The sequence below is a fragment of the Hirundo rustica genome, chromosome 6 (assembly GCF_015227805.2).
Source record: "Hirundo rustica isolate bHirRus1 chromosome 6, bHirRus1.pri.v3, whole genome shotgun sequence".
Taxonomy (NCBI): Eukaryota; Metazoa; Chordata; class Aves; order Passeriformes; family Hirundinidae; genus Hirundo; species Hirundo rustica.
Window position 1 is genome coordinate 40,248,296 of NC_053455.1, and position 22,209 is coordinate 40,270,504.

The 22,209-nt window shown below is 43.2% G+C and overlaps 1 protein-coding gene across 2 annotated transcripts; it reads right to left on the reverse strand.

Moving 5' to 3' along the window:
- Positions 1-450: 450 nt before the first annotated feature.
- On the reverse strand, positions 451-21,135 carry C1QTNF4 (C1q and TNF related 4). Of its 2 annotated transcripts, XM_040067402.2 has the most exons (3): positions 21,031-21,090; positions 7,516-7,575; positions 451-1,968 (listed from the first exon to the last, which is right to left on the reverse strand). In XM_040067402.2, exon 3 carries the CDS (start codon positions 1,961-1,963, stop codon positions 860-862), a length of 1,104 nt encoding a protein of 367 aa, XP_039923336.1. In that variant the 5' UTR covers positions 1,964-1,968; positions 7,516-7,575; positions 21,031-21,090; the 3' UTR covers positions 451-859. The 2 variants fall into 2 exon arrangements, with proteins under 2 accessions (XP_039923336.1, XP_039923335.1); XM_040067401.1 differs by lacking the exon at positions 7,516-7,575 and having other exon boundaries at positions 21,031-21,135.
- Between the last annotated feature and the right edge of the window lie 1,074 nt (positions 21,136-22,209).

Consider the following 22,209-nt stretch of genomic DNA (forward strand, 5'->3'; position numbering starts at 1 on the left):
GTACCAGTCACACTTTGTGTTATGTGCCTGCTCCTGATCCAAATCTTTAGAGATTTAAAAATACATTTCTTTTTCTTCTTGCTTACCTTGCTTCGGGGCTTTCAGAGCATGGTCTATTCACAGATTTGAGCCTTTATCTTTCACTACAAGAAGCCTGCTCTTTTGTTAGTTTCTAAATGTACTCTTTAAATGGAGGCTGAGATTCTCAACCACAGCTTCTTGACTTCATCTACATCACATAAAGAAAAACACAAACCACTATGAAACTTGCAATAAAATCTTAAGAGGTACCAACCCTTCACACACACAAACGATTAAAAAGACTGTACACAGACAGATTGGCTCAGTAACACGCCCTCAGCTCACTTACCATGCTTCTCTCTCATCTGAGCTGGTACTTCAGCCAATGACAAGCACACAAGTCTCACAAAGTAGCATAAATTCCAAACTGAGAACATTCACTTCTTTTGTATTTTTATTACATTCATTTTCATTACATTTATTCCCTCCCCGGATAAACAAGGAAAGCCACCACACCCTTTTCTCTCTGGATGCTGGAGATCTGCAGTAGTTCTCTGATCCTCTGCATTTCACTACACTGCCCCACCCCTGCCCCAAAACTACCTCATGCTTTATGTTAAATCAAACACCAACACAGGACGCACAGCTACAGCCCAAAAGGGCTCTCTACGGATGAATGGCACACACAGCAGCGGCCCTGCAGACAGGGCACAAGCGTGCAGCGTAAGGAAAGCACTGGACACATGACAGCATGCTCAAAGTAGTGGATGATAGTCAGAGAAGCTATACCCCAGTTCATGGCATCTCGGCTCTTCTTATGCTCCTTTCACATCTGCATTTAATTCTTTGATCCTTGAGGTGAGCTGGCACCTGGCAGCCACTTTGGCTGAGCCTCTGAATAGATGAGGAAGCCCGTGAAGGTGATGTACTTGCCGTGGTTGCTGTAGGCACCATAGCCATCATGCTGATGGCTGTAGAGCCAAACGGTGTCCCCGTACTGCAGAGGCAGCATGATGCTCTGGCTCTGCATCTCCCGCCTCTTGGAGTGGTTGTCATCATAGATCATGGCCTGCACCTCATTGTGGTTCTTCATCAGTTTCACTGACATGGTCTTAAAGGGCATTTTGCCAATGGTGAAGGAGAAATAGTATGCACCAGGTATGCGGCACGTGAAGATGCCAGTGGAGGAATTGAAATCTTTTCCAATATTCACGAACTCTGTATCAAATGTGATTGGCTCGTGCTGGGTTTGCTTCTCATCCGTCCCCAGGAGACTTTGTGAGCGGGCAACAGAAAACGCAGAGCGAGGGTCTTGTACCCTGTTTGGTTGGTCAGACAACACATGTCGCTGTGAAGCTTCGTTTTGTTCTCTGGGAAGTTGCTGAATTGTGCGAGGGTGTGGCCCGAGCTCTTGAGAGCTAAGAGCATTCTGGAAGAAAGCAGAAGTGTCTGGATAGATCAGGTAGCCATTGAAAGTTGTATAGGGGCCCACATTGCTGTAAAGAGCGTACTTGGGATCTCCATGTAAACGCAGCCAAACTGTGTCCCCGTAGTCAAGCTGAAGCATGGCGCTCTGGCTGGCCACCTTCCGTTCCTTGCGGTGATGTTCGTCATACACAATTACCTGCACCTCATTCTTGTTTCTCATCAGCATGACAGATAAGTTTTTCTTTGGGTATTTCCCAACAGTGAAGGAGAAGTAGTAGGCTCCCGGGATCCGGCAGCGGAACAATCCGGTCTTGGGGTCAAAATCATTGCCAATATTCACATACACTTTGTCAAAGGTAATCACCATCTCAGAGCTCCCTTCCATGCTGCTGGTTCTGGCCACAGAGAAAGCAGAGCGGAATTCAGCACTGGTGTCTGCTGGGAAGCCATCTGTAGGAAGAAAAACCATGCAGCAAAGGAGACCAAAGATGATCTGAAGGTTCAGTGTCATCATTGTATCTGGAAGCAAAAAGAAGCATGTTTTAGCAGGAATAGCATCACTTTACAAATTTACAAATTACAGCTCACACACCAGTTGAAATCCAGACCTGAATACTGCTAAATAAACATGAAGATCTATGTCCAAATATTGAGAAATTTCCAGTGTGTTCTCTGAGCAGTGTATGGGACCACACTGTAGTTCAGATCCCAGCACCACTTTTATATTTTTGTAGTGAGAGCTGGACCTTTTTAAACCTGCGCTCATGGAAAGAAAAAGAATCTTCTCCTTTGAAAGCCTGACTATCCTACAGCTTATCTGCAAAACACGGCATTGCTCACAAGGGATCTGAGGGATCTCAGAGCCCGCTGGGGCTTTGCCAGAGCTCCCTTTTGTTGTGCCTTTTTTTATCCATAAGACCAAGGATGAAACAAAGCCCTACACAAACCCTGTATTATACAACTGAGACACAGCTGAGGGGCAGGGAGAAGAGGACACATGCTCTAGAGATGCCATTGCCTCGCAGTGCAATAGCTGTTTCACAGGATGTGGAAGCTGGAAGCCAAGTAAGTTGTTAGATCCCATTATTCCAACACAAATCTGTGAAAAGTGCAAAGAAATATGAAGAAGAAGGAATGTTTAGGGAAGGAAGACAATTGAGAAAATTACTGAAATAATTAAAAAAAAAAAAAAAGAAGGAAAACAAAATGGTCAGTAAGAGGAAAGTCTTCTAAAGTGTGCGATTCCTGATGGAGAACTGAAATACCAAAAATGGGGAAACACCTCCCTAAATGGATAACAGACCAGACATAAAAATTTCTTTGACCCCTAAAAAAGTTAGGAGCTAACAAGATTTTCTGCTTCTATTTTCTGTGAATTTTTTTTTTTTTTTGGACTGAGGCCAAAAATTATCTATTAGTGCTTTCAGGCTGGAAACAAAACTGCCAGTCATTCCAGTGAGAAGCTTCTCTTTCTGTCACCTCTCTGTGCTTATTAAAATATCATTCAGGCTAGGAGGCAACTGCCTGGTTTGCAGTCTGCTCCATCTGTCACCCCAAAACTGGTGCCTTGCCAGCCTGCAAACAATGAATTCACAGACCAGCAGAACAGAAGCAAAACATGCAACTCATTGGTGGGGGGAAGGGTTGAAGACAAATCCTGCATTAAAAAGGATAAAGGGGTAAATGTTTGAATCATCTGAGAAGGCCTAGTAAAGCAGACAGAATGCACATTGACTGTGAGGTGGCAATGGGAACCTGCTTGGGCAAGACGTAATATCTAGAATCACCCACCAGCAGGAATTCAGCTTGAGCCCTGCTCTTTCACACTTGAGAATAAAACTGAAATCTGAGGATTTAATATATAAGAACCCAAGAATAAATTAGATTCTCAATTACATGAAAATGCCACACCAGCAAAGACTAAAGAAATATCCATCCATGTCCCAGTTTTACCTTAGATCACTTCTCTCACAGACATGTGTAGCAGGGCTCTCAGCCTAAGCAGGCTTATAAATCTGTCGGTGAAGGGCTGAGCAAGGAGAGTTTGCTGTTCAGTGGAGCAAGGACGGGCTGCTTATCAGTGATAACACTGAGCAAGGATAACACTGCTCTTCTTAGTGCTGAAGAATGCTGAGACCAGCTTGACCAAACTCTCACTCTCCCCACAAGGACATGCAAGACTGAGGGTCCCTGACTGAGGCTGGGAACAGCAAGGATGTGCAGGTACTGATTTGGAAGTGAGGGTCGGAAGTGTTGAAGAGAAGAAACTAAAAAGCTGCCAACACATTTTTCAGCAGAAAGCATATTTTGCTGAGTAAGTCTGAGAACACATCATCTAAAAAATTCCTATTTTGAATGCATATTAGAGCCAATCACTATAAACTATTCACACTATAAAAGGCTAGTGTCACTTTTGCACAGCAAAGATTTCTAGCATATCCCCCTAAGGTGTGTGAAGATCCTTCCCTTCACTGAGGACACTCCTAAAGGTTATTCCTTGAGGCTGAATGAAAGAGATTTTCCCAGTTGTTGGTGTGGGACACCAATCTCTGTTTAACAATTATTCTACCTTGAATATAATTGTTTTAATATAATTGATTCAAAAACAGTGCACTAAATCAGTATTAATAGTGATCCATACTGTGTAGTAAATAATTCTGATTAAGATTTCCCCCCCAATCATTATTGCAATAAATTTAAATAAGTATATCTGGTTTGCCATCCTTAATTCTGCAGGATGAAGTTGTATAAAAGCTCAGTTTCACCAACTCTTTAGAGATAAACCATGGACTAAGTCTGGGGCTAAGATTGTATCCAGCTGTACCTCAGCTTCTCTCTCAGAAAGAATTTATAAAGTAAGGGAGTCCTTTCCGTATCTTCTCTTTGTGAAGGGAGGGCTTCTCTAATAAACTTTGTCTGAAGTTCTCATTCTGCCTGTGACTGTATTTTCTCAGTATTTTCCTCCACGGCCCTGAATCAAGAATGTTTCTCCTGACCTAGCCTGCTCCTCCTGGCAGCAGTGAAGGCTGCTGAGAGAGCTGGCCGATGTCATTTTGAGGCCACTCTCTATCACCTTTGAAAGGCCACGGAGATCAGAGGAGACCCCTGGTGACTGGAGAAGGGCAAATGTGGCGCCCACCTTCAGAAAGGACAAGTGACACTACCTGTGAAACTACAGGGTGGTTGACCAGTTAGCCCCTCCCATTGGTCACTGGGAAAATCATGGAATGTTCTTGGACACGTAATTTAGCACACATTATTTAATTGAGATAGACTAATCAAACTGATTGCCTTCTTGTGGGAAGCGATCAGTGGATGTCACCTGCATTTTAGCAAGGCTTTTACTTCAGTCTCCCAGAACATTCCACTATCCAAATGGTGATGTTAGATAAGTGGACTGCTAGAAAAGTGAAAAATTGACCGGATTATGAGGCTTGAGAACTAGTGTTTAATGTTTAATTTCAGATGTCCTCTTCAATATTATTTATCGATGTCCAGAGAAGCAGAAAGACTGATCAAGACTGCAGATGACACCAAAACAGATGGTTGACCGATATACTTGGAGGCACAGCTGCTGTTCAGAGGGACCCAGACAGACTGGTGGAATGGACCAAAAAGAAATTCAGTGACAATAAATGCTAAATACTATACCTGAATGGACTAACCTGTGTGTTGGTACAGACTGGTGACTGGCTGGCTGTGAGTCTGTCTGAAAAGGATCTGAAAAGGATCTGAAAAGGATCTAGGGATCCAGGAGAACAGTAATTTGTACCTGAGGTAGCGCTGTGCCCTGCAGGTACTGAAGGCTTACAGCACTCTGGGGTGCAGAACAAAACCACAGACTGTGATTATTCCTCTCCAGCTGGCACTTGAGTGACTCCAGAAGAGGGCAGCCAAGATGGCTGAGGTCTGGTGCACCTGCCCAACAAGGAGGGGCTGACTGAACGGGGCTTGTTTAGCATGGAAAAGAGAAGACTTTGGGGGGGATCTAGCAGCAGTGCCTTGCAGTGCCTTTAGTGGTTCCTGACAGTGCGAGGTACTGCACTGATGAGAATGGTGGAAGAATAACAGACAATGGTCACAAAATCCAAAGGGGAAGACTCGGACCAGATATAAGCAAAACAAGTCCATGATGAGGCAACTAAGAATGTAACAGTCTGCACAGAGAGATTGTGAGATCTCCATCCTTGGAAGTTTACAAACAAGACTTGATTAAGCTGTTAGCAACCTGGTCTGCACACAGTGTTGGCCCTGCTGTCAGCAGGAACTTGGACTAGAGACTTCCTAAGTCATGATTCCTTATTCTGTGACTGAATCCCTTAGCTACTGCCTTCTCGCTGTTAAAATTCACTCCCTAGTAACCCTAGCCATGGCACTTACATGGAATTAACCAGCTAACAGCAAGTGTAACAGACAGATTATTTTCCATCCAGCAAATTGAAGCATTTTCAGTGAAACTATTAATCCATAGCCAAGTGTCACACATTTGCTTCCACGCTGTCTTTATTTTTCCTTACTTTGTAATTTATGTGTTCCTCAGGGCAATGACTGTCATTCTTCCCTTGTCTGTACAGCATTTGGCTACTGCTGCCATTTAAACAATACTAATAGACCCTCATACCCCGCCAAAAACTAAATCCCAAACTGTCACACTTGTGAGCTCAGCTTCTAGTTCAGCAGTATTATTTTTGTAGAGTGCTACATCTAGCATGGCAGGCTCATTCCAGCTTCCAAAATCAAGCCCTAAAGGCAAACTTATAAGGGCTATTAGATGTTCCTGATTCATACTCATTCATTGTTATTCCAGTGATCACCATGGTGTGGCTGCATGGAGAACCAGGGTGACTGTGACATGGCTGCATGCTCTTGAGACAACAAATGGCAGGAAAGGATTTGGCATTTGCATTTTTAGCAACAAGCCTGCTTCTCTGAAACACTGCCTGTGCTCCAGACCTTGTTATCCAGCATATCCAGGAGTCAGGGGGGATACTGAAAGCACATCACTGCTGGCCAAAAAGCGCAGAAAGACAGAGCAAACAAAGCTTAATAAAGTGTGTAGTGAATGTGACCTTCTGATCCTTCAAATTACCACTATCCTTGTTTCTGTTTGAAAGCTAATTCCTGTGTAATAAGATCACTTATTAAACATTGGATCACTCAGCACAGTTGCAAAGACCCTCTGCTGCTGCTGTCCCTTATTTATCAGGTCTTTCCAAAAGCAAGTCATTTAAATAAGGCGGTTAATGATGCTGCACTTCCATTAGCAAGTTGTTTCCTTGACAGCTCCCACTCAGCACTTTCAGCACGATTTAGGTACTTTTAAAAATAATTTAGAAAGTATCTAATAACTGCCTCTCACACTAAACCAGTCTAAGAATAATTTGCCAATCATTAGGAAGACACATCCAGCTACAGCGTTGCCATAAACAGAGGCCACTCGTGACAGCTTTTGGACTTCAGTATTGTCATAGTAATTCTGAAAGATAAAGCTGCCAAAATGCCATGTTCCTCACCCCAAAATTGTTTCTGGTGCCCAAATCTCTTTTACTGGTATAGTTTTCTTCTGGCAGGGAAGAGACAGCGCCGAGGATGTGAAGCTGGCCATGGACACTGTGCATCAGCCTTGAGTTCATGCTATGATCAAAGTTTTAAAACTGAAGAGTGAGGTGGAAGACCCAGGCTAGAGATGGAAAGTGGGTCTTCAGCATGTGGCAGCTGTATTATTCTCATTACACTTGCACACAAATCAGGGCCCTTTCTGCCCTACCCTGCCATTCCTTATTGTCCCAACACCACAGAAGTGTGGAATGAAGCTGAGCAGACCCAAGGGATAAATTAGGTAGGCTACTGCTTTCACTTCAGGCAGTACCAGCAGGGACAGCAGCCCACAGAGAAGTCAAGAAACTATTTTTGGAATAGGAGGCACAAAACACATGATGCAGCTAAACAATTCTCAAAGACACTGGCATTAAATTAGTGACCTGAAAAGAAGGGACTAAAATGGTACTGACTCACATAATAGAATAAGAGCTGCAAAACTTTCTTGAAAAGAAAGTCAGAACTCACCATTTGCATGACCCAGGAAATTTTAATAGCTTTGAGTTTGCTGGAGGTGATTTTTCTGTCCTGGAACAGAATCAATCCACCAGTGAAAAGACAATTAGTTTTACTCTTCTATTGAGACACATGGATTTACAAAAGGACATTCAACAATAGAAAGGTCACCCCATTTCTACACTTGCAGGACAGACCTACTTGTGATACCCACAAGGGTTTTCTTTTTATTCCAAAATATTAATTATCCAGATTCCCTAGTCCTACCTTATGCAAGAGTCCTTTAATTTCAGTGGGAGTTTTGCCAGGAATATCACGAAGAATGAGATATGAAACAAAATTCAAGCAGTACAGTTGGATCAGCTGTTACTAAAAGGTTTTTTAAATCCTGTAAGCTGCAAGAGCAAAGCCCTGTTCTCCCTAGCTCTCACCCTAATATTTAAGGACAGCTGCAAATGTTTCAATTATTTGAATCAGTGAAAGCCTGTGTAATGAACATCCTTCTTGGACTATAGTTAGCAAGATTTCTTTTCCCAAGATACCACATTCTGTCTGTTCCACTCATCCAATACAGATTAAGAGCATCAGATAATGATGCAAATGCATCAGTTCTTCCAACATCAAAGAGAAATTAATTGTAGCACATCCTCAAAAGCAAAATCTGTATAAGAGTACATGAGTAACAAAACCAGTGATTCCCTTATGGCTCTAGCCTTTCTCTGCTTTTGATGAACGTGTTTTTTTTTTTAACCATAGCACAATCCTGGGAGGTAAAACATTGTCCGAAGCATTCAGGATGCCTTTTGGAAACTATATGTCATGCCTTGAATGACAGACATGTACGGCATTAATACAGAAAGTGCTTAATTTTGAATGTTGCCCTCAGTCAAGGGAGAGTCCTTTAACATAATAAATGAGCTTTTGTGTACTTAAAGATCTGTGGAAAGGAAAAAATTGTTTTCAAGTGCCTCAACTCTAGTCATACTCAGGAAAAGGAAATGGAGAGACTTTTTTGGCAGAAGCCACTACTGTTACCCTGCATTTCAGAATATGATTAAACCTGGTATTTCAAACAAAGCCCTAACAACTCTGTTTAAACTAAAATGATGTTACGTGAATTAATGTAAATTCACTGATCAAAATGAAAACATTAAGATTTTTCTTCTTTAACATCATTTAAGAAAATTTGTCCCACACATTTGAAGTGCCAGGGTAGCACATCACCTCTGCCTTTTGGGCTACTATTCTATTTTAAAGTATATTAATTTAGACAAAATGGTGTTTTAGTAGAGAAGATGGCTGAATAAATCCTAGGTGGGAGAACGAGTTATTCCAGCAAACTAATGCTTTCAGATGTAATAATTTTTTACATCCTTTTCTAAATGAACACATTGCACAAATCCAACTGTCCACCATATACACACTGCTCAAGAAAACAGGACTAAAACTTCAAAGCAAAGAAGCATAGTCTAACACTGGCCAGAAGTGGAAGAACAGAAAACATTGCTACAACATTTGAGTTTAAACTGTATTTCATAAAATGTGATGAATACTGTGAAGTTGTTTTGCACGTGCAGTTAAATCAACTGTTGATTATCGATCATTGAAATTACACCAGCAATAAACAGTGAAAAAAACCAGACATTGATGGGAAGGAGCTCAGTGACAAACAGCTTCTGTGAAAGCAGAGACCAGAGGAGACTGGAAACCACACCTCGAGAAAAGCAAAGTCTGTTGCTGTGCAGTGTTTATTTAACACTGCTGCCTTTAGACATAAACCACTGAGACCATTTCAACAGTTGGAATTTTCACACGGATCCCATTACAGTTACGGGAATGCCAAAGTTAAACCATCTCTTTTCTCACCCCCAAACGTAATTTCCTTTTTTTAACCTAGTTTATGTGTGCATTTCTTTTTCCTGGTGTGCACAAGAGATGCTGAGACTGTGGAATAAGGCTTTATTGGAGCATTTCATCTCTCCAAGCAGGAATCGTATTGCTGCACCAGAAGGCAGATCACACTGGCATAAAGGATTAACAAAGAGTCTGGCCTGGAATACCAGGAGGTATTTTGATAGGCAAAAGAAAGTATCTGACACTTTGGCAGCAAATACCATAAAGATCTCAGTTAAGAGTGAGAGAGGAAGGCCCCAAAGGCAGACTGCACGCTACAATCATGTTCTAGAGAGAGAGGACTCAGAGAACTCAGAGGATGGAGTAGAGAACAATTTCTTTATTCTAGGTAGCTGGGCTAGAAGCCATGTAGCAGGAGGACTTTCCCACAGAAGTCCTGAGGTTTTTTGACCGTAAAGGTAAAACCATAGGAAGCAAAAGGACACTGCCAGAGAGACTGTACCAGCAACAGACCTACTGGGCTGACAGACACTTTGTGAGAAAGAATGCTGAGTACAAGCAGTGCAATTTAGGCTATTCCAACGTGAAATTATTCTTTAAAAATGAACAAGAATTATTTACAGGGTTTTTATTTTAAATGTCTCACCTGGCTTAAGATACTTAAACTTAATATAATGAATGTGGATATTAAAGATGTTTGTGTGAGTCCAGAGAAGGGCTACAAAGATAACCAGAGGGCTGGAGCACCTCTTCTATGAAAATTGGCTGAGAGAGTTGGATTTGCTCAATTTAAAGAAGAGAAGGCCTCAGGGTGACCTTACTGCAGCCTTCCAGAATCTACAGGGCTACGAGAAAGCAGAAGACAGTCTTGTCACAAGGGCATGTAGTGATAGGACAAGGGGGAACGGCTTCACACTGAAAGAGTGTAGGTTTAGATTAGATATTGAGAAAAAGATCTTTCCTGTGAGGGTGGTGAAGCACTGGACCAGGTTGCCCAGAGAGTTGTGGATGCCTCATCCCTGGAAGTGCTCAAGGCTTGGTTGGATGGTGCTTGGAGCAACCTGGTCTAGTGGAAGGTGTCCCTGCCCATGGCAGTGGGGGGTTGGAACTAAGTGATCTCTAAGGTCCCTTCCAACCTAAGCCATTACATGATTCTATGATTCTATGAAATAAAATGGTTTTATTTCATCATCTGACAAAACTGGAATGAACAAGCAAGACACAGTCAGTACCACAGCAGTGTTAAAGGAAAAGGTGAAGGGGAAGACAATGAGTGTACAAATGAGAGATTCTTAAGAGGCAATGAGGAAGAAAATTTAGAAGTGTTTACAAAAGACTTTTCTAGGTTGGAGACAAAAACTGGGAATCTCAGGAAAATGCAGATGGCTTCAGCATCCCAGACTACTGCTGTAATTTTTCTCTTTTAGTAAGAGTTTGTACAGGAAAAAGATAAATAATTTTTCCCAATAACATATGAAGCATGGAGACTTTAGAGTGTTCATACAGAAAGAAAAACTGTTTGGACAGCCCCACTGGTCACAAGCTTGTTAAGGCTTTCCTGAAGTGGCAGGATAGTTCAAATCCTTAGGGACAGAAAAAAAAAAAAAATCTCTGCTTTAAACTCAGTTGGGTAAACTGAGCTGTGAGTGGCAAAGTGGAAACACTAGGTAGGCAGAATGGCACTGCAATCAGTACTCGGGAATCAACTTGAATTCTAACCCCTTTATTCTTTCTGTTTTATTGCTACACATCACATTACTGCTTTTTCTGGCAGTTTTCCTAAACTACTTCCTTCCAGTGAAGTAAAGTTTAGTGCTCAGGAAGATCTTCACTCCCTCTGCTAACAAATGAAAATCCAGCAACGCTTCAGAGACCATCAGCAGGTGTTTACTATAGGTAAATACACCTACAGTATAGGCAGATATTTGACTTCTTTTGAACCACACTTTCCTCTATGGACCTAAGCAACAGTTTGCTTCAGTGCAGCTGAATTAATATTTTCATCCTTCAATCACGCTCACCAGAAGATGAGGCTCCTGGGCTATTCTCGGAGTTGATGCTGTATTTGTCAATTTTCTTTTAATCCTTAATTGTAATAAATACTTAGAGACATTAAAGTAAAGGTCATCAAGAAAAGAGTAAATATTCCAGTTAAACACAGGCTATACAGGCTTTCCTTCCTGTTCCCTGTTGCCTTCCACTTTCATCCACATTCCCAGTCATCCAGCAGCACGCTATGGCACCATCAGTTGGGCAAAATCTTGCAGTGATTCTTCCATGTTTTCCTCTCAATTCCTCACTAAGAATGAGAACAACTATTGATAGTAGGTTTATTTGTCCAGGAACTAATAGGAACCTGTAGAAAATGAGCCCCACAAAGATGTAGCAAACAGGAGAGCAATTCTGACTGTCTATACACTACAGGAAATGCAACTTTTGTGTTACACCTTCCTGTTGAAGACTGTTGTCCTGGAAATTGTGATGATGTTACAAGAGATACTGGAACCTGTGGTGTGCTCTCATGACTTGCTCATTGTCCTCTCTGTAATGGCTTTATGTCCTCAATTTTCCTTCTGTGAGTCTGTGCTCCTGCACTCTGTATCAGACAATATATGATTTTAATTTAACTGCAATGTAAGGTCCTAATCCAACAAAGAACAAGTTTTAGGTTTTTCTTTTCTGTTTTCTTTCATAGCTGCATAGACATACCTTCTCTTTCTTTCTCACTTCAGTGGGCAAATAATCATAATTTTTTTCCTGGAACTCTGCGCCTGCAGAATTTGTTTTCAAACCCTTCCCCCACTGACTGGAATGCTGCCCTCCAGTCATTTCTCTAAGACCTGCCACATCACCCACCTGAGTAAAAGCTAGAGGGAATATGCTGGTTCTTTCTGGTTAATCATCAAGTCTCAAGTTAGGATAAACCTGTGGAGTCCAGCAGTGGTCCCCTATGGGAACTAATGGATAGCTGAGTACCAACTGGGATTACATGCCATGGCAACAAAAAATATTTCTGTTTCATTGTTATGTCTGAACTCACTGTCTGTTATAAGCTGATTTAGCAATCCAAGTTGGGTAAATCTGGTCACCATCCTGACTACCTGCAGTTAGCAGAAAACTTTCAGAAAGGATGAGATTAGTTTTACTTTGCTTGATAAATCAACTTCTAATGCTATGTTTTATCAATGGAAACATTGCTTTGGTCATTTCATCCATCTACAGTGTATTTTGAGAAAAGGTCACGTGCTACTGACCACTGTTTTCTGACAGTAGGCTTTGCAAATCTGTCTGAAAAAACTCCCCATGTACTGGGGCATATTCCTACAGGAATGCTGCTCTCCTTGCGAGTTTTTTAGCGTGTCTTGACAGGTAAGTCAGGAAAACATGCTGTCCTTTAACACCTGCCATCACACTCAGCCAAAACCCCACATTCATTTCTTTTCATGCCCTGCTGTTTCATTACCGTAAAGAAACACAGAACACTGAATTGCACTGCAGTGCTGGTCTACACTGTCAACATGCAGCAACATCTCAATTTGGAAATTCACTGAGCTCTAGTTTAGTGAAGAAGGTGATAAAAGGCATTAAGATCCATGTATCTTTCACCTCTGCTCTGGCACTTTCATTTCTGCCCCTCCTCCTCCTGGGTCAGGACACAGACCTGGAGCCAGAGAACAAGCATCATGCACTCAGCAGAGGTCAGTATTATTCCAGGATGAAAACTCTGTGTTGGGGAGAAAGGGGTGTCAGTCAAAGTCCACATATGCTAATGAGTCTTTTTTCTGGTCCTGTTCTCCAACTGTCCAACTGGATAATAGAATCACAGAATCATAGAATCATAGAATGATTTGGATTGAAGCAACCTTAAAGATCACCTGGTTCCAACCCTCTGCCATGGGCAGGGACATCTTCCATTACACCAGGTTGCTCAGAGTCCCATCCAGCCTGGCCTTGAGCACTTCCAAGGATGGACATTCACAACCTCACTGGGCAACATGTTCTAGTGCTTTATCACCCTCACAGGAAAGAATTTCTTCCTATTATCCATGACAATCCTGTTGCTTTTGTACCTAGAGAATTGGTAGATCATAAAACAATCATTGCAAGAATAATCACTGCCTGGGACTACCCTCATTTTTGTCACCAGACAGTTGAGATACCTTGAGATAGATTTCCCCGGGTATGGAACAGAAGTTCTTGATGAACACTGAAATTCTTCAATACATATAGTGACCTTCAATCTCAATTGTTTTTAATGAATCGGGTTTATCTAATACTTGGCCCACTAGCACTCTTTCTTTTATATCTACAGATATGCAATTAAAAGCAGCAAAGTAAATCAGCAAGGTTAGTAATTGTCACGCTTATTAATACTGACACTTCACAACCAGCAGTGTGTAGTTCCCCATTTTCAGTGGTCTTACCTGCCAAATCCCTTGTGACCAGACCTCTCTGAGGAAGAGATCTATACACAGCTGGAACCTGAGCTCTTTCAATTTTTTAGCCTTTTTACTAGCAATTATTTCTCAGAAGGCTATAGCTGTTGCAAATGAGGCAACCCAAGGCTGTGAAGTGATATCTTCAGGAAAACCATAGTTTCTGCTTCCACTTTTAAAACATTGAGTATATTTTGGTCCACTGATTTAATCGGCTTGTCATCTTTTTCAGCAGGGAACTGTGAAGTTCCTCCCCAACACCCTGCATAAATCAAGTTGTCACTTCACAAGTTTTTGAACCTGGATTTTTCTGCGACAATCTGACACAGAGGTGCTGCCGCCTACAAGGCAGAATCTAAGGCCCTGGATGGAGGGACATAGAGAAGCATTCCTGAACAATGCCCTCAATACACACATACCTTTACAGGGTTTTTCCAATATCTGCTTTCTAGCATTATATTGCTTCCAGTATTTAAAAAATGAAAGTCCCCTCATAATGGCAGCAGAAATGCTTGTGTACCCATTTCTGTAAAACTCCATCTGCACTGGGGAGCTGCTGGTAAAAGGCTTTGGCATTGCCATCAAAAAGCGCTGCTGGGCACTGCTGTTCACTCATCAGCTCCTCATTCACAGAGAAGGAGCTCTCAGTGCCTGTCAAGTGCTCACACATTCCCGGCTCATCTCTGTGACCAGCCAGTTCCCTCCCAGGCAAAATTGCCTTTGACAGCTTGAAGCTGATGCCACTGATTTTGCTTATAGGAAAAGAATTTTGTTAAAATACTGAAATAACAACTGCAGCAATGCATTGGCAGGTTTCACCTGACTTTTAGACTCCAGTTGGACATAATATAAAGAACGTGAAGGATATGGCTGCTCTGAACCCTGCTATGGAGATGCTTCATTTAAAGCAGGCTGGGATAGCATTACTCTGCATTAAATATGCAGCTCATACTTGAAGAAGGGCCATTTGCAACAGCCTACACAATTTCCTCACAGCCACACTGAGAAATTCCAGTCATGCACCCTAAACCCAAACATTCATATTCAGTTCATATTTCAAGACAGTGCTTCCTCTATTCAAATTCTTTCAGTCCCCTACCTTCCTTGTAGCTACTTCTGTCTAACACCTCTACTTTTCAAGATAATTACCAACATTTTCCACCAGGAGAAACATTTACCATCTGCAGAACCCCCTCCAGCATGTTCAGTGTTTCTCTGCACAGCCTGTCTCAGATTTCCTCACAAGTTTCCTGGAGGATAACCCCCTCACCTTGTTGTCTCCTCCTAATAGTAAAAATAGGATTTTTTAACATTAGCTATATTTGCTTTATCTCCTTCCAGAACCGCCTTGTTCCAAAGCTAAAATTCCTTTAGCACGGATCACAGTAAGCCTGCTTTTGGATACCCTTTGTGTCTCTCAAATAAAGACTGTTTCATACACTCATCTGAGAAGTAAAGACAGTAAAAGCAAGGATGGGAAGAGGAGTGATGAAATAAACTCAGGCAAAGCAGCACAAGCAGATGTCAGGCACCGCTCAGTCCTTGGGTGGAAGGGATGTGAATTCACTTTGAAATATCTGGGGCATCAAGTAGCTGGATTTCTAAGCATATAATTATTTTTCTCAAGGTATTCCAACAGTAATGGAAGATGAGGGAGGGGGAAAATCCATCACTGCTTATATAGTGTCCCAGTTTGTGCTCATGTGTCCCAGAGTAAATAAAAAATGAGGATTTCCATCAATTTATGGATAATTCAAGTGTAAGAGTGTTTAAATGACAAGAGATTATTCACTGAGCAATAGCCCCATGAAAACAGGCTACAAAAAGTGCAGCTGAACTCTTCATCTTCTCCTTGTCTTGTTCACTCAACACAGATTCTTTCCAGCAGCCTTTAAGTCCTAGAGAGTACCTGTTTTCACAGAAAAAATTCCCTATTGCCTGCTTGGTATAAAAACACTTCCATTCCCCCCAGTGTGTCTTTAACTTCTTTAAGAGCTTTTCTTTCTGTCTGAGTGAAAAAGCCTAAAGCCTGAGGAAAGAGAAAAATCCCTCTCCCTTTAGAGGATTAAAAAATTATTTGGTTGGACTCAGAATGTGTTCTATTCAGGATCTTATGTGCACCCACCACTTCAGCATCCAAAAGTGTTGATCATTGCTCTCTTTTTTCTTTCTACCTGTCTCCTCACAGAGATTCAGGATTTTTCACCATGCACAGGGGACTGTCTGTTCCATTTATATTAAACAATATATGTTAAGCCATGAATACTACAGGACCTAGATTTTGTCTCCCTGGATAAATGCCTAAAAATATGAATCACAGAACTATGATTGATTTTATTCCTATTCTGAATTCCATTATTATATTTCATTTTACCTTTAAAAACAATTTTTGGACTATACCCTTTCATTCAAGGAATAAAATACTAGAAGACTTTGTATTTTCAATTCAGATAATTTTACTAACAGCTAATCTGGATTAATTTTTCTTTTTCCATAGCATTGTTTTCAGCATTCATAGACTCAATCAAGCATCTGCTCCCGGGAAATCAGAATGTCTCATTCCTTTCCTTTTCTTCCAAAAAGAGAGACCTCTTCTAACTCTCATCTAGTAAGCTCTTACTCTTCTTTCAGGCTCTTTTCAGAAAGAGCTGGTCTGTGGCCTTGGTGCTGTGCTACCCCTGGATATCAGCCAAACATCAGAATAGGGCCAGCAGATTTCTTTTATTTCATTCACATAAAAAGATCGCCTTCATGAAATGATAGAAGAATGGTCTAGAGGAGAACTTAAGACATTAAACAGTCCAAGGTGCTTTCCCATTATAGGATCACTAGCCTTATTTGATTCTTCACAGATAATTGTCTAGCCTATTCTTAAAATGTCTTCAGAACCTCCCTTACATCAAATATTCAACTGTTTTTATTATCCTAGGTCCTAGAAAATTATTTTTGTAGTTTAAAATAATCATCCTTTTTGATGCCTCTTTCTTTCTGCTCCATCCACCATGAGCCCAAAGAAAAGGTCATTCCCTCTTCTATTTTTTATCTGAAGACTGTTATACTCCCCTGTCAAATTTCTGGTCTAAAAATTACAGTTATTTCAAATCATCTTGCAGGTCACATTCTTCTGACCTTTGATGAATCCTGCCGCCCTCCTCTGGACTCCCTCTGACTGAACTGCACCTGTCTCAAAATGCAACAACCAAAATGTAGCACAGCCCCCAAGCTGAGGCTTTGGCCTCAGAGCAAAAGGATTGCTTCATGTCTTCCAGGCTTCCACATCTTTTACATATCCGAGCAAGATGTTTGCCTTTATTTGCAACAGCGTGACATTGACTCATGTTCCCCTTGAGATCTATCAACAGATTCTTTTCTGTGGAGTTGCAGTCTAGTCATTTACTTCTGGCTTATGCTTATCTGGTTGGTAATTTCTGCTTTATTGTAGTACCTTGTATTTATCCCTACTGAATTTCATTCAGCTCTTTTCCTAGAAGGTCTTCCAATTCATTGGAAAAATTTAGAATTCTAGTATTTTCCTCCAGCATATTTCAAGTGTCCCAGTTTTATGTCCCTGGAAAATGTGATATACTCACTCCTTATATTACCATTCAGGTTCTCCAAGAAAACGCTGAATAAAAGCAGATCCAGGACATCCCAATGCAGCTACTGTGTCAGTGTTAAGCAGCTTGTGGCCTCTCTGAAGGACTGGCACACACTAAAAGCACATGAGCCTATGAGCTCTGAATCTTCTGATATTATTTAAAGAAGATCTGCCTTCAGATAATCATGTTTACCCAGCTTATAGCCCCCTTCACCTGCTATGCCCCACGCCTCACCAAAACAAATATTTGCTAATTATGTGCAACCATAGTCAAGAATCTCAACTTTTACATTAATAAAAAAAACCCCAAAAAACAAAAGCCAAATCAAATCTCTCACTCATTCTACAAATAACCTTTAAAATAGCGTTTAATAAGTAAACTGAACAGAAGCCAATTCTGTTAGAACCTGCTGGAATACTGACAAAATAATTGGGAAAGACATGACCATTTCTCTTCATAGATTTAGGGATATGATAGAAATGTCCTAATTTATTGTATTCACTGTAGTTACAACAGCAGCATGGGCTTCAAGGGCAGCACCAAGGCAGCTGGATGATTTCAACGGACTGAACATTCCCTTTGCTCTTGACCAATGACTGCAGGATCTTTTCCCTGGAGCTGAAACGCCAGCCATGATGGCCACAAGCAGGCACATCGCAGACAGTAAGCCTTTGTGTACATTGGAATAAAGATGATCTGCTATTCCTCCTGACAACACGGGATGAACTCTCTCGTCTAGCCCTGACTCTTATTCCAGCAGTCATTACCACTGTGCCCCCAGATTCCTTAACCCAACAGGGACAGTTTTCCTGGCACCGTGACTGAGGCCCTGGCACAGCAGAAAACATGCATGGTGCAAATTAACCAGCTGGAGGGTAAAGAGAGAGAAATTATAAATTTTCCCTGTTTCCCAATGGGGCCCTAGTAATCAATTATTAGCCCCTGGAGTAGTCACTAACTGCTTGCTCTGTGATCATCGGATTCTTGCAGTGTTACCTCTGCTGGAAACCTCAGACCTTTGATTAGATGCAGCAGGAATTCCTCCTTTGTTCTCTAACCCGTCTGGAGGAAGCAGGCAACTAGAGAGAAGCTTTACAGGGACAAGAAAGAACTCGGGGGTAGACCTGGTATTCACAGAGCACCAGCAGCACAGCAGTTGTAGTGCTGGCTTATCTCATTTGAACATCACACAATTTCCTTATCTAGGAGAGGGTGAAAGCAAAAGGTACAGAAAAGCTGAAAGGAAAAACAAAGTCCTGACTTGACTTCTGCTTGGATTGGTTGGTCAACAGGATCTATACTAAATTTCTGAGTGCCAAATGAGAAGTAAGAGGCTTTTAATTTCTACTGGATGAAAATCAAGAGCCAGTATTTCAAATATTGCAAGATGAACTATCAAATTGCTAATCCTTAATGTGTATTCCAAGACAGTACAAAGACCCTCACCCCTACAGACTAGTCAGTAAACTGTAATTTAGTGAAAGATAATTTTCCTTAACTGCGCACCTTGGAGCAGAATTCATGCTTCATAATTTGGTGATTTAAAAGGGTGGCTGCATGGAAGAGTTCAGGGGTAAAACCCACCAAATCCTAACATCTGACCTCAGATACTGATAACAAAGCCCTAGACTTCAGCATCTCTATGACTATAGCAATTTCAAACCAAATTTTTTTCTCTATTCTTTTGCCTAAAAGTCAATGCAGAGATGAATATCTCTTGGAGGGAGACATTTCTCAGCTGAAAATATTATATTCTCAGAGGTACTCACCTCCTCAGAAATCTACTGCCACTACCAGTACCAGTTCATTTCATTGCTTTCTGCCTATAACTAACCATAAGAAAGGGTGAAATTCTGTCACAATGACAGTGATCACTCAGAGGCTCACTGCCTGTCCATTTTCTGCTATCACTGGCCTCTTTTTCTTTTGGTCTTTGTATTACAGGGTGCTCTGCGCAGAAGGTTCAAACGATCATGTCTGTTTACACCTTTGACACATCATTTTTCTCTGTGTGCCTGTGTTAATCTAGGTTACTATTTCATACAAGAGTAACTCTTCCAAGAGCTGGTGATGAACAGGCAGCCTTGCTGGGCTTCCGAAATACACCTTTTATTAAATGGAGACTATAAAAGTTATCATACACTACAAGACTACAGGTCACAGCAGAGTTATCCTGTTTTTTCACAAGTACTGCTGCTGCCATTGTGGGCCCACCCAGCCTTCTGTACTTGGAAAATATGAATGTCTCACAGTTTATGAATGGAGAGCACAGCACAATGGATAGATGTTTACAACAACACAAACATAAATAACAACAAACAGGGTTCTGAGTTTTGGCGCCAAATCTCTGGTTCCAATGTATTTTATTTCTGCATTTGTTTCTTCACCTACAAAACAGCAAATGTCTATAACACCAAGAAATGATCGCATTTAAACAAATTCTATATCAAAGCCATAGGTTCTCCATTATGGTAACCAAACGTCCTCTGAAGGCATTGCTTCTTTCAGGTGGAAAATGCAAAACTCATCTGCAGAGCCTAGTCTACGAACAATTCAGCACTTTGAATTATATCTTTTCAGAGGGAAACAGAAGGAATGTACAGGGTAATGCTGCTCTATTGGGAATCCTCATTCTTCCTTGACATACCTCCTAGTGCTACAAATTAACCCTTAAAAATGGCTAGACAAGCAAACAGCGGCCATATGCCAAGATAGGATTGCAGCCTCACTGGCGAAGTGTTTCAAACTCTCGTTACACATCATGTCCCTGGAGAAGAGAAACTGCAGAAGGTTGCAATGGCATCAGAATGAATAATTGAAGCTCGGCTCATTCAGTATGTGCATAAACGGAAGGGTCACAATGCTGCCTTCTAGTCAGCTGGCAGAGCAGAAACTCACCAGTGTCTAATAGAAACATCATCTGGAGGTACTGACCTACTTCTCTGGGAGCTTTTACAGAGTGGGTTGAGGAGATGACAGTGGGATGGCCAAGTACACAGAGGATCAGATCATATTGTCTAACAGAAAACCGTACATTACAGAATCAGTTGCATATTCTACTCTTGGAAAAACCCTCGGGACTTTGTTCCACCGAGAAACCAGAGATCCATGCAACATTAATGCTATTTCCCACCTGAGAAACTGTCCCTGTGGGAATTTGCCAGGATGCTCTTCACTACGGAGAGTCCCTGGGAGGTTTCCCTACCCCGTCTGCATGACAAGTGGGGCCAAAATTTTACACCCTTTCCCACATAAACTCTACAGCCATTTAATATTGGGAATGATAGGCGTGAGGGTGGGGTAACTCGGGCATCTCCCGCTATTGTCCAGCCGCTCGATGGGAACGAAGGGAGCGCAGCCCACCAGGGCGGCCGCCCACGCCATGCCCGCCGCCCCGAGGGCCAGGGGCCGGGACACCGCAGGGTGCCCCGAGCGCAGTCCCCCTTCTCCAGGACCGCGGCCAGAGCCCCGACGGTCCCCCCGCTCCGCACCGGCGGCCACCTCTCGGGAGCCGCCGGAGCCAGGCCCGCCCGCGGCCCCGCTCCCATCGCCCCCGTCCGAGCGGGGGATCCCATCCCAGCGCCCGGCCCCGCAGGTGCGGCCCGGCCCCACCGCCGGCGGCTCCCCCGGCACGGTACCTGCTGCGCCCCGCGGCGGCGGGGTCCGAGCGCGGCGCGGAGCGCGGAACGCGGAGCGGAGCGGGGCCGCGGCGCTGCCTGCGCACTGACAGCTCGGGAGCCGCGGCGGCGGGGGCCGGGGCTGGGAGGGGGCCTCGGGCACCCGGGGCTCCGGCGCCGAATCAGTGACGGGAGGAGGGCCCGGGGGCGGGCGGGAGCGGGGAAGGGGAGGGGGCGGCGGGGCGAGGGGCTTGGAGCCCCCGTCGCCGCCGCAGCCCGGGCGGCCTCCGGGAGGCGCCGCGCCCGCGGGCGCTGCGGGCCGGGGTGGCGTGGGGCGCCCGCAAGGACAGGGGTGACAGAGAGATGCGGCGCTGTGGGACGGCCGGGCCGGGCTCCCCGCTGCCTTCGCGGGAGGAGACGGCGCTGGGGACGAGTGCCGCGGGATGATGCCCTTCATTCAGCACAGCGGCGGCTGAGCGAGGCGGGCGAGCTCCCGGCGCCCGTCCCCGCCCGCGGCACAGGGCAGCGGCCTGGGGCGGCAGCGCTGCGCCCTCCGGTCCCGGGCTGAGCCACCCGGGACGGGGCTCCGGCCCCGGCCGTCCTGGGTCAGGCCGATGAGGGAGAGCAAACAGCCTTAGCTAGACCAAAGGATGTGACTGCGGTAAGCGACAGGCTTTTGGCTACCCAAGATCGTGTCTGATCTTCTGCTCTGGAGATTTGTGAGTCCCAAAGCATGTCTACAGACTAACTGAGTTATTTGGTTTATCAAAAGCTTGTATCTCTCTCTAGGAAGCTTGGCTTACCTTAGATCATCACCTAACAACAAGGCTACTAGTTGTTCCTTTGAAGGCTGGCATTGATTTTTGCTGACAGCAAAATAGTAGGTTTTTCACATTCCTGATCTGAGTTGAAGAACAAATTTGGGGTTCTGTAAAGCATGTTTATTGTTAACCCTGTAAAATCTAATGTTGACTTCCAAAAAGAAGATTTAAAGATGTGGATGTTTAAAAAATGTTCTGGCTCCCCAACAGTAAAGGTCTTTAACCCTCCAACACCCATTTGCTATGGGAGAAATTTAAATGCCCGTGTTCTCAGAGTACAGATGGGGCGCCTAGTAATGCTTGCCCTTGTGGATTGTCCAGCCGTTTTTGCCCTGTGTGAGCATGCTCTGCTATCCAATCTCCATCTCCACTTACCCTC

Coding starts and splice junctions, on each gene's coding strand:
- C1QTNF4 (XM_040067401.1), bottom strand. CDS start 1,963: ATGATGACACTGAACCTTCAGATCATCTTTGGTCTCCTTTGCTGCATG.